This window comes from Notothenia rossii, assembly GCF_949606895.1.
Source record: "Notothenia rossii genome assembly, chromosome: 8".
NCBI lineage: Eukaryota > Metazoa > Chordata > Actinopteri > Perciformes > Nototheniidae > Notothenia > Notothenia rossii.
Window position 1 is genome coordinate 1,489,541 of NC_136906.1, and position 17,983 is coordinate 1,507,523.

Here is a 17,983-nt window from a genome sequence, read left to right on the forward strand (position 1 = left end):
CCCCCCCTTTGGAGAAAAAAAAAAGTCCCCCCCCAATACAAATAGTCAGGCTCAGTGGCGACGCCAGAGAATTATTTTGGGGGTGCTGTGGGGTAGCTTGACGTTTCATAGAGCGTGCTCAAACATTTAGGGTTTCCCATTAATGTACCGGTCGCTACAGTGGAACTTTCTACTGCAGCACTCCCCACGCACACACAGTGTGACTGTTACAATGAAGGCTCGAGAATCAGCTCACGGCATATAGGTGTAAGCAGGGGTAAAGTGCTATTTTTATAGGTGGTGTGTGGACCTCACATAGGGGGGTCCGGGGGCAAGCTCCCCGGGAAGATTTTTAAATATTGAAGTTCAAAGCATCAATCTGGTGCACTTTGAGAGCAACATGAGGAGATCTATGGATATCTCTCTCAACACCCAGATGAAACAGAACTGGAAACAGATTTACTTTTTCTTGATGGATATTTTACAAATCACTCCCCTTTTAAACTTTATTCTTGTTTTGCTGTCATATAGTATTTCATGCCTGTTTTTCATTTATTCTCTTATTTTTTTATAACTATAATGATCATATCAACGTGTGCCTCTGAAATAATTTTTTACATTAATGTTGACCAAACCGTTTGAGAGCCACAGAGATAACACTGAGAGAGTCCTTTAGCTCACTGAGTCTCTCAGTCTGACAGGAGAGGACTCTCCTCCAGCTTGTTGTTGAAAAAACTCCTTATATCCGTTAGCGTAGCTCGCTAGCACCAGAAGCTAACAACAACGATCTCCGGTACCGGTGCGCTCTCTCTCTCACGCACACAAAATGGCTCGTTCCACACACACAGAGCCGAGCTTTAATGAAACACAGAGACCCATACGTAATAGTACTGTTTCATATTATTTTCGAATCAATAATTTTTCAAAATATGATTTATTATTTATTTTTTAATATATATATATATTTTTAAATAACAATTTTTCCTCGTGGCCTCTCGCGCCCCCCCCCCTGTCATGCCTCTGCGTCCCCCTGGGCCCCACACTTTGAGAACCACTGTTCTAGTGTCATTTATAGATTTAAGATGCCGTGTGCTCATGATCTTTGGATCTTAACACCTCCTTTTCTTCTTCAAATCTTAAACGTTCTGCTTTCTACACTTTTTATCCTCGCATGCTTTGATGTACAGTATTCAAAATGATCTTCGAACAGAATGATATCTTGTTCATGTAGCCCCAGTGGCCTAATGGATAAGGCACTGGCCTCCTAAGCCAGGGATTGTGGGTTCGAGTCCCATCTGGGGTGAACATTATTGATATCATATGTTATAACACGAGCGCATTTCACATGTACGGAGAATAATGATCTTAAAAGATAATATTTTACTCTGAAGGCAGCGTCTCACTGGTTTATCTCCAGGTGACATTAAAGGGTTTAGGATTCATAAAGCTGAGGCATGTCGTGTCATATTGCTCCAGCTTTCTACAAGACATGAATCTTTCTAAAACACATATTTATAATGTTTTCCTCTCCATCCTGACCTGAGTCTGGGTTTGAAGACTCATAATGCTGACTCACGTTAGGGTCTGAAGACTCATAATGCTGACTCATGTTAGGGTCTGAAGACTCATAATGCTGACTCACGTTAGGGTTTGAAGACTCATAATGCTGACTCACGTTAGGGTCTGAAGACTCATAATGCTGACTCACGTTAGGGTTTGAAGACTCATAATGCTGACTCACGTTAGGGTTTGAAGACTCATAATGCTGACTCACGTTAGGGTTTGAAGACTCATAATGCTGACTCACGTTAGGGTTTGAAGACTCATAATGCTGACTCACGTTAGGGTCTGAAGACTCATAATGCTGACTCACGTTAGAGTCTGAAGACTCATAATGCTGACTCACGTTAGAGTCTGAAGACTCATAATGCTGACTCACTTTAGGGTCTGAAGACTCATAATGCTGACTCACGTTAGGGTCTGAAGACTCATAATGCTGACTCATGTTAGGGTCTGAAGACTCATAATGCTGACTCACGTTGGAGTTTGGAGACTCATAATGTTGACTCACGTTAGGGTCTGAAGACTCATAATGGTGACTCACGTTAGGGTCTGAAGACTCATAATGCTGACTCACGTTAGGGTCTGAAGACTCATAATGCTGACTCACGTTAGGGTTTGAAGACTCATAATGCTGACTCACGTTAGGGTTTGAAGACTCATAATGCTGACTCACGTTAGGGTTTGAAGACTCATAATGCTGACTCACGTTAGGGTCTGAAGACTCATAATGCTGACTCACGTTAGGGTCTGAAGACTCATAATGCTGACTCACGTTAGGGTTTGAAGACTCATAATGCTGACTCACGTTAGGGTTTGAAGACTCATAATGCTGACTCACTTTAGGGTTTGAAGACTCATAATGCTGACTCACGTTAGGGTTTGAAGACTCATAATGCTGACCCACGTTAGGGTCTGAAGACTCATAATGCTGACTCACTTTAGGGTCTGAAGACTCATAATGCTGACTCACGTTAGGGTCTGAAGACTCATAATGCTGACTCACGTTAGGGTCTGAAGACTCAGAATGCTGACTCACTTTAGGGTTTGAAGACTCATAATGCTGACTCACGTTAGGGTCTGAAGACTCATAATGCTGACTCACGTTAGGGTCTGAAGACTCATAATGCTGACTCACGTTAGGGTCTGAAGACTCATAATGCTGACTCACGTTAGGGTTTGAAGACTCATAATGCTGACTCACGTTAGGGTTTGAAGACTCATAATGCTGACTCACGTTAGGGTTTGAAGACTCATAATGCTGACTCACGTTAGGGTTTGAAGACTCATAATGCTGACTCACGTTAGGGTTTGAAGACTCATAATGCTGACTCACGTTAGGGTCTGAAGACTCATAACGCTGACTCACGTTAGGGTCTGAAGACTCATAATGCTGACTCACGTTAGGGTTTGAAGACTCATAATGCTGACTCACGTTAGAGTTTGAAGACTCATAATGCTGACTCACGTTAGGGTCTGAAGACTCATAACGCTGACTCACGTTAGGGTCTGAAGACTCATAATGCTGACTCACGTTAGGGTTTGAAGACTCATAATGCTGACTCACGTTAGGGTTTGAAGACTCATAATGCTGACTCACGTTAGGGTCTGAAGACTCATAACGCTGACTCACGTTAGGGTCTGAAGACTCATAATGCTGACTCACGTTAGGGTTTGAAGACTCATAATGCTGACTCACGTTAGAGTTTGAAGACTCATAATGCTGACTCACGTTAGGGTTTGAAGACTCATAATGCTGACTCACGTTAGGGTCTGAAGACTCATAATGCTGACTCACGTTAGGGTTTGAAGACTCATAATGCTGACCCACGTTAGGGTCTGAAGACTCATAATGCTGACTCACGTTAGGGTCTGAAGACTCATAATGCTGACTCACGTTAGGGTTTGAAGACTCATAATGCTGACTCACGTTAGGGTTTGAAGACTCATAATGCTGACTCACGTTAGGGTCTGAAGACTCATAATGCTGACTCACGTTAGGGTTTGAAGACTCATAATGCTGACTCACGTTAGGGTGTGAAGACTCATAATGCTGACTCACGTTAGGGTCTGAAGACTCATAATGCTGACTCACGTTAGGGTCTGAAGACTCATAATGCTGACTCACGTTAGGGTTTGAAGACTCATAATGCTGACTCACGTTAGGGTCTGAAGACTCATAATGCTGACTCACGTTAGGGTTTGAAGACTCATAATGCTGACTCACGTTAGGGTCTGAAGACTCATAATGCTGACTCACGTTAGGGTCTGAAGACTCATAATGCTGACTCACGTTAGGGTTTGAAGACTCATAATGCTGACTCACGTTAGGGTCTGAAGACTCATAATGCTGACTCACGTTAGGGTCTGAAGACTCATAATGCTGACTCACGTTAGGGTCTGAAGACTCATAATGCTGACTCACGTTAGGGTTTGAAGACTCATAATGCTGACTCACGTTAGGGTTTGAAGACTCATAATGCTGACTCACGTTAGGGTCTGAAGACTCATAATGCTGACTAACAATAGGGTCTGAAGACTCATAATGCTGACTCACGTTAGGGTCTGAAGACTCATAATGCTGACTCACGTTAGGGTCTGAAGACTCATAATGCTGACTCACGTTAGGGTCTGAAGACTCATAATGCTGACTCACGTTAGGGTTTGAAGACTCATAATGCTGACTCACGTTAGGGTTTGAAGACTCATAATGCTGACTCACGTTAGGGTGTGAAGACTCATAATGCTGACTCACGTTAGGGTCTGAAGACTCATAATGCTGACTCACGTTAGGGTTTGAAGACTCATAATGCTGACTCACGTTAGGGTGTGAAGACTCATAATGCTGACTCACGTTAGGGTCTGAAGACTCATAATGCTGACTCACGTTAGGGTCTGAAGACTCATAATGCTGACTCACGTTAGGGTCTGAAGACTCATAATGCTGACTCACGTTAGGGTCTGAAGACTCATAATGCTGACTCACGTTAGGGTCTGAAGACTCATAATGCTGACTCACGTTAGGGTTTGAAGACTCATAATGCTGACTCACGTTAGGGTCTGAAGACTCATAATGCTGACTCACGTTAGGGTCTGAAGACTCATAATGCTGACTCACGTTAGGGTTAAAGGACTCATTGCCCCAGCTTTCTCTAAAACACATATATATAATTGTTCCCTCTCCACCCTGACCCGACTCTAGCTGACTCAAGTCAGGGTTATATTGCTCCAGCTTTCTACAGAACACAAAACATCGCTTTAACCTTTTAACCCCTGAGCCTGTGTTTCAGGTCTCAGGCTCAAGAATGACCTTCCCAGAACAAATGGCCATATATTCACTTCTAAAAGTGGTACATTAATAATCTTTATCTCAAAGCAATAATAAACCTGTGAGTTCGATGTAGAAGAGTCAGAATCAATATCGATTTATTTTTTATTTTAAAGGAAAATCAGATTGAACATTTGTAAATGATTGTGTCCGTCCAAAAACAAACCATTACTTATAGTGACCACCCTTGAATGATGGGATCGGAGACTAAAAGCTTTAGGAATCCAAACTATAACATAAGTACCCTGTATCAAGATTGATGCAAAACAAGGGACATTTTACCTTTTTAGAGAGGTTTAGAAGAAAAAAACCCCGCCTCTGGGGTTATTTGGGTGGAAATGGGTGTATTTGCCGTTTCTGTGGAACCCATTGGTCGATTTTGGTGATTGACATCTATTTTGAACTGTTAGAGCCAATAGAATCGAAGAGGAATTTCCCCATACACACACGTTACCATTGTGAAGTGGGGGCTATGTACACGCAGTTTGCCCAAAGCTAAACCTATTTTACGCTCTGAAATCGGAAAACTGAAAACTAGGTTTATTGCTGATGGATTATCAGAAATCATTTCAAAGTGACACAGAGACATTGGATTAACCTTCAGCAGCGTCTTTATCGTTTTAATGCCATTGAAGACCACTTTTGATCAGACAACGACCGAGGTAAGACATATTGCCGTGTTGGTTACCTAATGCTACGTGGTGTGATGTCTTTTTTAGCTTCTCATGTCGCGAGTTCGGATCGGTCAGTAATGATACTAATACCTGTAGAATCTGTGGAATCTCAGCTTGCTAATCGATATCTTGTTTGTGCAGATACGATAAGTAATAGGGGTATTTTAACGTGAGTTCTGTGCTAAGTGTGTTGGCAATTTTTTGCTCAGGGCTAATTCAGAGCCTTTGTCATTACCCTTATGTTTCGTTTTGCAAAAAATGGCTAATAGTGTCTGATAGCTGAGTTTCTTCCCGTTAAGTGGGTATGACACATTAATAGGTTTTTAAATGTTAAGAAGCCCTCAGACGCTGTTTCTTGCAGATGTTGCGATTTTTCCCGGGGGAATGGGGCTTAACAGGTTAGCACATATCTATAATCTTTTTTAAATGCTTCTGATCCTGACCTGTGTCTGAGTGACCCCCAGCTGATTGGCCAGCTCGGCCCTCTCTGGCAGGGCGAGGTACTGCGCACTCTGAAAGCGTCTCTGCAGCATGGCCAGCTGGTAGCTCGAGTAAATGGTCCGAGGTTTACGGATCTTCTTCGGCTTCCCGTTGACCATCCGCACCTCGACGTCCGGCTCCTCTTTCACTGAGGGGGGGGGACAGGAAACAGTTAGCTTATAACCATGTTGGTGTGTGTGTGGAACCTCAAACACTACTATATGCTATACATTTATTTGTATCAATACATTTTTTAACTTGAACTTTTTAAGTATTGATGAATCTTTTTTAAACCATTTTATTTTACTTAGGTATTTATTGGGTATTTTTACATTATTTGACCTCCTATGCTTTTATAAAAATGTCTATTCTCTTCTAGCTTACCTCTATCATCTATTTACCTTTTTATTAAAATGTTTTGCACAGTTTTACTTTAAATGTTACGTTTTTACATTTTATTTCATATTTTTTCAAACATTTTTACTTAAAAGTGGGGCAGAAATCCCAGTTCCTCCAGGGGGGGACAAATACATGAATCTGATTCTAACAATCCTGCACATCTGTGGTCTGTTCTCTAAAAAACATCCTGATTTTAACTTTTTCCCAGCGCTCTCTTCCTCCAGACATTGAGACGAAGAAGAAGTCTCTCAACAGAAATAACCCGACCGCCGCAGCCCAACATTTCAAAGGGATTCCTCCTTTCAGACCAAGCTTATAATTTTGGTCTGTGTATGTATGTGTGTGTGTGTGTGTGTATGTGTATGTGTGTGTGTGTGTGTGTGTGTGTGTGTGTGTGTGTGTGTGTGTGTGTGTGTGTGTGTATGTGTGTGTGTGTGTGTGTGTGTGTGTGTGTGTGTGTGTGTGTGTGTGTGTGTGTGTGTGTGTGTGTGTGTGTGTGTGTGTGTGTGTGTGTGTGTGTGTGTGTGTGTGTGTGTGTGTGTGTGTGTGTGTGTGTGTGTGTGTGTGTGTGTGTGTGTGTGTGTGTGTGATTTATTGCTGCTTTCATGTCGCCTGGAGGCCGTCTGTGTCTCCCTGTCTGTCTCTGTGCTCTTATTCTGTTGTTAGTCTTTTTATAAACAAACGGAGAACAAAAATACCGTGTTTACATTAAACTTACACATTTATATATTTATCTAAATCTGATAAGACCCAAAGTATAGGGAGAAATCTACATTACACCGTGTGTTTTATGTTTTAGTGTGAATGCTGTAATGTTTAAAGCAAAGGTAGATACACTAATGATGAATTGAGCTGAATGTTTGTATTTATATGACTGACTTATTCTTAATAATAAAACTACACAATGAGCCAGAACTCTGGAACAGTTTTCCTGTATTTTTCTGTTTATAGTTTCTTTTTTTACTTTGAGATGTTGTCCCTCTTTGTCTCTCGTCTTCTCTCACTTCCTGTCCCCAGTGTCTCCCTGATTGTCTGATTCTGTTTCCTCCCCAGCTGTGGAAACGTGAAGTCGTGTCCTCCAACGACTTCACGTTTACATCGTATTGTTTGTAACTCACGTTCACATACTCGTGTTGAGTCTAGAAAACTGTGTTACGACCCCCTCCACTCCACTAGGGGGCTCTGCCTTTGTGTTTCAGGGGATCAACCTGAGGAGCCACACCTGGGCCGACTGATGACTGACTTCCACGTTTATTAGACTTCTTTGAACACCATTGGTTTTGGTTGTAGTAAATAAATACGCTTTTTGTTACACTTCACTTTTCTGGTCTCCCATCTTTGTTGCATTCTACGAGCCGGGCCGTAACAAACGGTAAATGTGTGCATTTTATTATAAAGTTGTTCAAAAACCAAGCAGTTTTCTTAACATCAGATTTAAATGTGTGAATAATGTTGTGTTATTTTAATATTTGAATTCAACTTTTTATGTTATTTCCTTTTTAATTTCACTGTAACGCGTCTTTGAGCACCTGAAAAAGCGCCTAGAAATTAAATTTATTATTATTATAAAAACAAAAAGACATCTACGAAAAAAGAAACGCCACTTAAGAATTATTGAGTTTTATTTTGTTCTTGTTTTTTTGAAACCGTTGTTACGAAACGTTGCAGCATTTCCTGTTTCTGAGGAGAGAGGGGAGTTCGTCCCAAAAGCAGAAATACGTTTACAAAAAATAAATGCTATTAAAGGTTTTTGGATTTTCATTTTAGTTTTTAGTTTTGAATTTTTTTGTCCAAGAGACGCTGATTTCAAACCGTTGTTACGAAATGTTACGGCAAAAACGTTACGAAAAGTTTCCTGTTAAAAATAGTTAGGGGAGTTTTTTCTGCGTTTTTTACACCCCCCCCCCCATCTGGAAGGAGGGACCTTAATTCAGCTGAGAGTGTGACTACAGACGGAGGGGGAGTGGGTAGTGTGTGGTTTGGAACTGGGCCTTAGTGTGTGTTCCAGTTCTTCAAGCACCCCAGCAGTATCTCCCTAAAGTTTATCTTCACGTGTTCCTGACCAAGCTCCGGTGCCTTGCTCAAGGGCACCACGGCAGGGCCCAGGAGGTGAACTGGGACCTCTCCAAGTAGAAGTCCACACTCCATATGTAGGTCTGTTACTGGACTTGAACCGGCGCCCCTACGGCTCCCAGTCCAAGCCCCTACTGACTGAGACCCTGCCGGACGGAGAGAGATCGAAATACTGTTTCCCAAAATCCAGAATACAAAAATAAATATGTATAAAAATATGTATATAACTATATATTATTGTATTTATACTGCATGTAATAACACATATTTGTATTTTAAACTAAATAAATGTAAGGACAAACCAATCAATTAATAAAACATATAATTTAATCCAAATGATTTGTTATGAGGCTTTTATATTTACAAGTGAAGTGATTTCAAGCTGTATTGTTGTTTTGTGTTTGTTATTTATCTGTTTGGGCGGTGGCTTCACTCAGCAGCGTGCACGATAGGTGGGAAGTATTGGAGTACAAACACTTTGTTACTGTACTTAAGTGCATTGTTCTGCTATCAGTACTTTACTCCACTACTTATGTTTCACTACAAATACCTGTACTTTCTACTTCTTACATGTTGAACTCAAATAGCTGTACTTTCTACTTCTTACATGTTGAACTCAAATACCTGTACTTTCTACTTCTTACATGTTGAACTCAAATAGCTGTACTTTCTACTTCTTACATGTTGAACTCAAATACCTGTACTTTCTACTTCTTACATGTTGAACTCAAATACCTGTACTTTCTACTTCTTACATGTTGAACTCAAATACCTGTACTTTCTACTTCTTACATGTTGAACTCAAATAGCTGTACTTTCTACTTCTTACATGTTGAACTCAAATACCTGTACTTTCTACTTCTTACATGTTGAACTCAAATACCTGTACTTTCTACTTCTTACATGTTGAACTCAAATACCTGTACTTTCTACTTCTTACATGTTGAACTCAAATACCTGTACTTTCTACTTCTTACATGTTGAACTCAAATACCTGTACTTTCTACTTCTTACATGTTGAACTCAAATACCTGTACTTCCTACTTCTTACATGTTGAACACAAATACCTGTACTTTCTACTTCTCTCATTTCCCAAACAGGCTGGTTCCTTTAGTCTGAATGTGTGTTTGGTGGCGTGATCATTATTATTTAGAGTCATTGCGTGCCTATTGATTTGAACACGATCCGTGTATCCATCATTTCCTGGTCTTCTCTAAAGAAGAGGGACCAATGGAAACGTTGTCATGTTGCCGTTGGTCACCATGGAAACATTCATTAGCTAACAATGACATTATTGTTCTATTAATATAAAGGGAGGTCAGGTACTCTTTAAAACAGCTGCTAGTTATGGGTACTTTTTACTGAAGTACATTTCAAAGCCTCTTTACTTTGACTAGAGTAAAGAAGTTTAGTCAGTACTTCTACTTTCACCAGAGTATTTCTAAACAGAGTATCTGTACTTCTACTTGAGTAAAGGATGTGTGTACTTCTGCCATCTCTTAACGTGCACGATAAGGAGCGTCCACGTTAAGGAGCGTGCAAGTGATGATTCAAAGCTCAAGGCTGACGTGTCTCCTGGTCGAGGGCCAAAGTCCCCGGGCCGAGTTTCCATTCCCTCCCAGCAGCAGCAGGAATGTCAGAAACACAGAAACCCTGTCCGTCGAGTCAGCTATTCTTCGTGCTCCCAAACAACAACAACAACAACAACAACAACAACAACAACAACAACAACAAAAACAAGCCGTGAGAAAGATTTAAAGATGCTGAAGTAAAGTGTGGCTGCAGACGGTCCAATATAGGATCTGTGGGAGGATTGAAGTCACTTTAAGAGCATTTATTCACTGTTTTCTCACATTTTAGTTTTTAAAAGTCGATAAAACAACATTTGATTCTCCAAATATTGTTCTCAATGTTCCTGTAGTGTCTCTGTGTGATGATTTAAGTAACGTCTAAGTACATTTCTCCATTCTTACGCCACTCTAATTCCTCATTAAGCTGAAGTTAGGTAATTAAGGGAAGCTGTAAAGACTCGGCTTTAGTCTTATGTCCTTAAGGCTCGTCTCCATGTTCTTATCAGAGTGGAATCTGGAGCATTGAGCTTCTAATACAGAGAATAATGAGGACAACGTAATATCAATCAATAACTAAGTGAGCTTAACGTGGGCTCGAACGTGGGCTGGAAAGTGGGCTCGAACGTGAGCTCGAACGTGGGCTCGAAAGTGAGCTCGAACGTGGGCTCGAACGTCGGCTCGAACGTGGGCTCGAACGTGAGCTCGAACGTGGGCTCGAACGTGGGCTCGAACGTGGGCTCATACGTGAGCTCGAACGTGGGCTCGAACGTGGGCTCGAACGTGGGCTCGAACGTGGGCTCGAACGTGGGCTCGAACGTGAGCTCGAACGTGGGCTCGAACGTGGGCTCGAACGTGGGCTCGAACGTGGGCTCGAACGTGGGCTCGAACGTGGGCTCGAACGTGGGCTCGAACGTGGGCTCGAACGTGGGCTCGTACGTGGGCTCGAACGTGGGCTCGAACGTGGGCTCGAACGTGGGCTCGAACGTGGGCTCGAACGTGGGCTCGAACGTGGGCTCGAACGTGGGCTCGAACGTGGGCTCGTACGTGGGCTCGAACGTGGGCTCGAACGTGGGCTCGAACGTGGGCTCGTACGTGGGCTCGAACGTGGGCTCGAACGTGGGCTCGAACGTGGGCTCGAACGTGGGCTCGTACGTGGGCTCGAACGTGGGCTCGAACGTGGGCTCGAACGTGGGCTCGAAAGTGAGCTCGAACGTGAGCTCGAACGTGGGCTCGAACGTGGGCTCGAACGTGAGCTCGAACGTGGGCTCGAACGTGGGCTCGAAAGTGGGCTGGAACGTGGGCTCGAACGTGGGCTCGTACGTGGGCTCGAACGTGGGCTCGAACGTGGGCTCGAACGTGGGCTCGAACGTGGGCTCGAACGTGGGCTCGAACGTGGGCTCGAACGTGGGCTCGAACGTGAGCTCGAACGTGGGCTCGAACGTGGGCTCGAAAGTGGGCTGGAACGTGGGCTCGAACGTGGGCTCGTACGTGGGCTCGAACGTGGGCTCGAACGTGGGCTCGAACGTGGGCTCGAAAGTGGGCTGGAACGTGGGCTCGAACGTGGGCTGGAACGTGGGCTCGAACGTGGGCTCGAACGTGGGCTCGAAAGTGGGCTGGAACGTGGGCTCGAACGTGGGCTCGTACGTGGGCTCGAACGTGGGCTCGAACGTGGGCTGGAACCCATGTGGACCCGGGTTCAAATCCAGCTTAGGGTCACTTACAAAAAGCCCAAATTAAAGATCTCTCGCCAACAGACTGCCATTTCCTTAAAGGTTAAAAAACCTCAAACCTCCTAAAAAACATTCAATCAAAGCAGAACAACCCGATTCCTGCCAACGTCCTTTAAACTCCTCCAATGTAAAGTGTAGTTTAAAGGAGGGTTTATTAAAAGGAAGTTAGGTCATTTAAAAAGTACATTTATTTACTTTTTGTCTCGTGTTTTTACTGAATATTTCCCATTGTTGTTCCCCTTTAAACTTCTACTCCACTACATTTTGGATACTGTGCTCCATTTTGAAGATGTTAAAGTTGTCAAAATGACGTTTGTTGCTCCGAATATTGTCCTCAATGTTCCTGTAGTGTTGACTGTGTTTACCTGTATGTGCAAACTGTGTACATGTACATAAGTCCTGTGTGATGATGTGTTCATTGTGTAGTACGTGTATGTTATCGTCGCTGCGTGTCTCCCTGTCTTTAAGGAGAGGCTCTGAGCAACAACACGTGAGTTTACCTGAGTTAATCTCAAAGGTCTTTCCCCATATAAACTGTATCTGTTTCCTCCTCTCCTTATCTCCTCTCTCCTTATCTCCTAACCTTTGACTCATTTCCCCTCCGCTGAAAAGCCCTTTTTATTTCTCTAAAACAACTGCAATAAATAACCGACAGCCTGTAAAACCCAGGGGGTCAAAACTAACTCCAGAAAAGTCTCTGCACACAGATCTCCCACCGTTTTAAAGGTACTTTAAAGCAGCTTTGGATATTGATTTCCCTCAGTATGAATATGGGTGTTATGAAATATAAATACATGTCGGTACATGCTATTTCTGCACCTGAAATGTACCTTAAATACTTCATTGAGAGTCCTGGAGATAAATGCAGCTAAAAAAACGACTTAAAAAACCCATGATATATATTATACAGGGTATTTAATAATAATAATATATATATATATATATATATATATATATATATATATATATATTATTTAAGGAGTCCCAGGTCTCCAAATATACTTGAGTGAAAGTAGAAGTACTCAGATCTTGTACTTTAGTAAAAGTAGAAGTACTCAGATCTTGTACTTTAGTAAAAGTAGAAGTACTCAGATCTTGTACTTGAGTAAAAGTACAAGTACTCAGATCTTGTACTTTAGTAAAAGTAGAAGTACTCAGATCTTGTACTTGAGTAAAAGTAGAAGTACTCAGATCTTGTACTTTAGTAAAAGTAGAAGTACTCAGATCTTGTACTTGAGTAAAAGTAGAAGTACTCAGATCTTGTACTTTAGTAAAAGTAGAAGTACTCAGATCTTGTACTTTAGTAAAAGTAGAAGTACTCAGATCTTGTACTTTAGTAAAAGTAGAAGTACTCAGATCTTGTACTTTAGTAAAAGTACAAGTACTCAGATCTTGTACTTTAGTAAAAGTACAAGTACTCAGAAATAGCAAATAGTCGAAATATATAAAAGATACATTTTGATGAAAGTGCAATAAAAGGGGGATGATATAATATAAGGAGTCCCAGGTCTCCAGATATACTTAACTTAACACTAAAGAGGAATCTGACTTCGCTCTGAAGTTGATTTCAAGTCAAAGTCAACTTTATTGTCAATCTCAAAATCTGTTTGTGCACACAGAAAGATCGAAATACTGTTTCCCACAGTCCCGAGGTATAACAAAGTCACACATTAAAATGCAAGAACACTCAATATTTACAAAAAAACACCAAATGACCGTTTACTTCAGTAAGCAGGATATATATATCCAAAGAGATGATGTACAAAGTGCATTTAGATGTTAAAGTCCATGCTTTAGAACATCGTCTCCAAACTATGTCTGAAATGTGTTGTCGTGCTGAATGGAAACGTGTCTTAAATCGTGCGTAAATCTGAATTACGGGGTTTAAGCGGCGAGACGTGAGCCATCGGGCGGTCGCTGAGGCTCTCTGGACGAGAGGTGAGGAGACGTTTCAGAGGGAAGACTAAAGAGCACTTCTCCTCAGAGTAAACAGGCGTCAGAACAGACTCTGCTTTACAGGACGCTAACCTCTCATCTGCTCACTGAGTGACTTGATGCTGATTCTGTCACCATTTGGAAACCCCCTCTACGAACCCACATGTTGGATACTGTACGAAGGAAAGGATTTTTTTTATTTAAAAGTTGCCAAAACTACGTTTGTTGCTCCAAATATTGTCCTAAATGTTCCCGTAGTGTCTCTGCAGGATCCGTGTGATTGAAGTCACGTTAAGTACTTTTATTCACTGCTTTGTCTGATTAGTGTTTTCATCCCTTCAGCCCCTTTATTCCTCTACTACTCCGTTACCTTTTGATATACTTTGTTTTTCATATTTAAAAGTTGCCAAAACCACGTTTGTTGCTCTTAATATTGTCCTAAATGTTCCTGTAATGATTTAAGTAACGTCTGAGTGCATTTATTCACCATCTTGTCATATCTTTCCCTTCTTACGCCACTCTAATTCTTCGTTGAGGTGACGTTAGGTAATTAGAGGAAGCTGTAAAGACTCGGCTTTCATCCAATGTTCACTTTATTCTAAGATCACTTTTCTTCCACGAAAATGAAACCGTGGAAAGTTCAGGGGTTTTATTTATGACTCTATTAAATGTATTATTATTATTATTATTATTATTATTATTATTATTATTATTATTATTATTATTATTACATTCATGTACACAATGTCTATCTGTGTTTTACTTTGACGTGTTCACCACGACGCCAAGTCACACCCCTCAAGTTGGTATGAGGGGGGGGAGACTAGCCCAGCTAGCGTTGGACTATAAAGACTTTAGCCTCTCACCTGCACTCTGATGTAAATATACATAACATTATTCAACCCGGGGGGGGGGGGGGGGGGGGGTTGGACTCAAACACACGGAGGGCCAACATTAAAAAATCACTGGTTCAATGTTTATTGTAGAACTTATTGAAATGAACTTATTGCACATATTAAACCTGGAACTAGCAAAGCTTCAATGATTGCCTATAAAAACAACATTAAACATTAAATATTCATTTCTTATGGCTCTATCTGCAGCTTTTCCAGAGTCATTTCTTATGAGTACATTTTCCCACAGGCCAACAACAGCTTCAACAAAACTATTTCCCTCAAAGAGAAACCAAACATGCCCTGTTGTCGTGAGAGAGAAAGTGCAGAAGGAAACATCCATTAAAGTTAGTGTGCTGCTCTGGGATGCTAGCTCAGATACTTGGCATCTCATCTTGGGTGCAAGGTCATCAATGTTTGGGCTCAGGCTCTGAGCTGAGGAGACCCTCAGGATGGAGTGAAGGTGTGCGTGCAATATACCGACGGGCCAGATCTAATAGGAATTAGAAATAATCCTGCGGGCCGAAATTAAATCCACCACGGGCCTGATCTTTGCATTATTATTCGTGTTGTAATCTACCCCGTAGCTCAAACCTTTGAATCTTTGAACTCTGATATTTGTGGACATGTAAACATCATTTAGTCAACGTGTTTTTAGAGCTCTTTAAGAAGATTAAGCCGAACGAAAGCACCTTGAGATCTGAGTAGCTCAGAGTCAGGAAAGTACTTTCACTTATTTAAGTGTTATTTACACTTCATTTTTACTTCAGTATTTCCATGTCCCGCCCCTCTCTACTTCTACTTCTCTACACTTCAGAAGCCCATGTTGGGTTTTTCCTCCACGACAGCTTTTTGCAGATGACAATGAATCTTTGAAATTCAAGATTCAATATTCAATGTTTTATTGTGATTTGTACGGTGTAGGAAAGACAATAACAATCTTAAGTTACAGGCTCCTCCCACAAGAGAAGAGTCTAAATACAAGTCAACTCCTTTTCTCTTTTAACTCCCTTCAGTCACATCCGAAAGGCCAACACTCTTAAATCCTTCAAATACATCTCTCAAAACTCACACACACACACACACACACACACACACACACACACACACACACACACACACACACACACACACACACACACACACACACACACACACACACACACACACACACACACACACACACACACACACACACACACACACACACACACACACACACACACACACACACCATGTATACATCACTTCAGGGGACATTACATTGACTAAAATGCATTTCCTGGAGACTTATCCTAAACCTAACCAAGTCTTCACCCTGAAATTAATGATTCCCCTCACGGGGACCTCGATTGTGTCCCCGAGGCGAGTCCCCACACGTGACTGTTTAAACAGATTTAGGTCCCCACAAGGATAGTAATGCTAGGCCACACACACGCTCTCTCTCACACACACACACACACACACACACACACACACACACACACACACACACACACACACACACACACACACACACACACACACACACACACACACACACACACACACACACACACACACACACACACACACACACACACACACACACACACACACACACACACACACACACACACACGTATTCACTCTGGCTTTCTAACTCTTGTTCGCGCTCCTCGTGCTGGTGGTGTGTGTGTACGGCGACCTTGGGAGCCTTGAAAGGCGCCTCTATAAAATGAATGAATTATTATTATTATTATTATTATTATTATTATTATTATTATTAACGCTGATCAATAACTCTCCACTTTACTCGCAGCTGGATGAGGAATACTGTTTATGTATGTTCTATTTTCTTTGAGCTGTTTGTGTTTCAGTTTTTATGTAAAGCGTCTTTGAGCACCAGGAAAAGCGCTATAAAAACCCAATGTATTATGATGATGATGATGATGATGATGATGATGATGATGATGATGATGATGAAGTTGCAGACGGATGAATGTTCTGAATGTTCTTCACAGAGCTCATGTGTTTAACAGTCTTTCATTTCCTGTGGGATGAGACTGTCTCTGAGTCTGGTGGTTTTACTTAATGTACACAATGTACACAATTACTGCAGGATTTTATTCCATATTTTATGTAAATACTTTAAAATGTCACTATATTTGTTACTATTTATAATATTTGTTAATGTTGTTATAGCTTTTTATAATAGTTATCTATCTGTGAGATATCTCTAAATTCAAATTATGTTCTTGTGTACTTGAGTAAAGTACTCAGATCTTGTATTTGAGTAAAAGTAGAAGTACTCAGATCATATACTTCACTATATTTCACTATATTCTTTATTATTTTGAATATTTGTTTATGTTATTAAAATAGTTTTCTGTCTGTGTTTTTAATTATTGTTTGACCTTTATGTATGCACCATGACACCAAGTCAAACTCCTCACGTGTCCCACCTGGTGATAAACCGGATTCTGCGGTAAATTGAATTGTATCAGGTGTTATAGCTTCTGTTTTGTTTCACTCACCGTCCTGAAGCACCGCGGCTTCCCTGTTGAACGCACTATTTTCCCGGTACACAGATTGAGGGTACGGGTACTCTGTTTTCCCCACTGGGTATCCCGCGTGCAGGTTGTAGTGATACGCGTAATGGTTCATTTGCTGCCCGGAATAATGCTGCTGTTGCGCCGCCGCAGCCGCGTAAAAATCCTGCGCTCCGCCGTGGAGAGCTCCGTGCCCGCTGTAGAAGCCCAAATCCGGGGAGGAGGACTCCGGGAGGGTCGGGGAATCCTTGGAGGTCGCGATGGAGCTCATGGAGAGGGAAGGATTCTTCTTGTTCTCCTGGAAGGAAGGAGAGGAGAGCGCGTTCATGTCGCTGCGCGGCGCGGAGAGTCTGGCGGCTCCAGGGCGCAGCAGCCGGGCTCCAGAGCTCCAGGAGGATAATTACAGGGCGAGCCGAGCCAAGCCGGGCCGGGCAGGACGGAGGAGGCTTCTGATTGGCTGTCACCACACCCCCCTGCCCTGAGGACACCCTGCCTGTCGCCGCTCTGACTCGCTGCTCCTCCCGCAGAAACCTCAGAGAATGAGAGGGGGAGAAGTACTCAGTGTTTCGGTAACAGTTATTGTACAAGTACAAGATCTGAGTACTTCTACTTTCACTCAAGTACAAGACCTGAGTACTTCTACTTTCACTCAAGTACAAGACCTGAGTACTTCTACTTTCACTCAAGTACAAGATCTGAGTACTTCTACTTTCACTCAAGTACAATATCTGAGTACTTCTACTTTCACTCAAGTACAAGACCTGAGTACTTCTACTTTCACTCAAGTACAAGACCTGAGTACTTCTACTTTCACTCAAGTACAAGATCT

At 42.0% G+C, this 17,983-nt stretch overlaps 1 protein-coding gene across 1 annotated transcript; it reads right to left on the bottom strand.

Annotated features, from left to right (window-relative positions):
* Positions 1–5,963: 5,963 nt before the first annotated feature.
* LOC307014745 (distal-less-like protein DLX-3) lies at positions 5,964–17,782 on the bottom strand (the record flags this gene model as incomplete). Its single annotated transcript, XM_079642851.1, has 2 exons — positions 17,140–17,782; positions 5,964–6,169 (listed from the first exon to the last, which is right to left on the bottom strand). The coding sequence occupies exons 1-2, from the start codon at positions 17,480–17,482 to the stop codon at positions 5,964–5,966; spliced, it is 549 nt and encodes a 182-aa protein (XP_079498977.1). The 5' UTR covers positions 17,483–17,782.
* Positions 17,783–17,983: the final 201 nt, after the last annotated feature.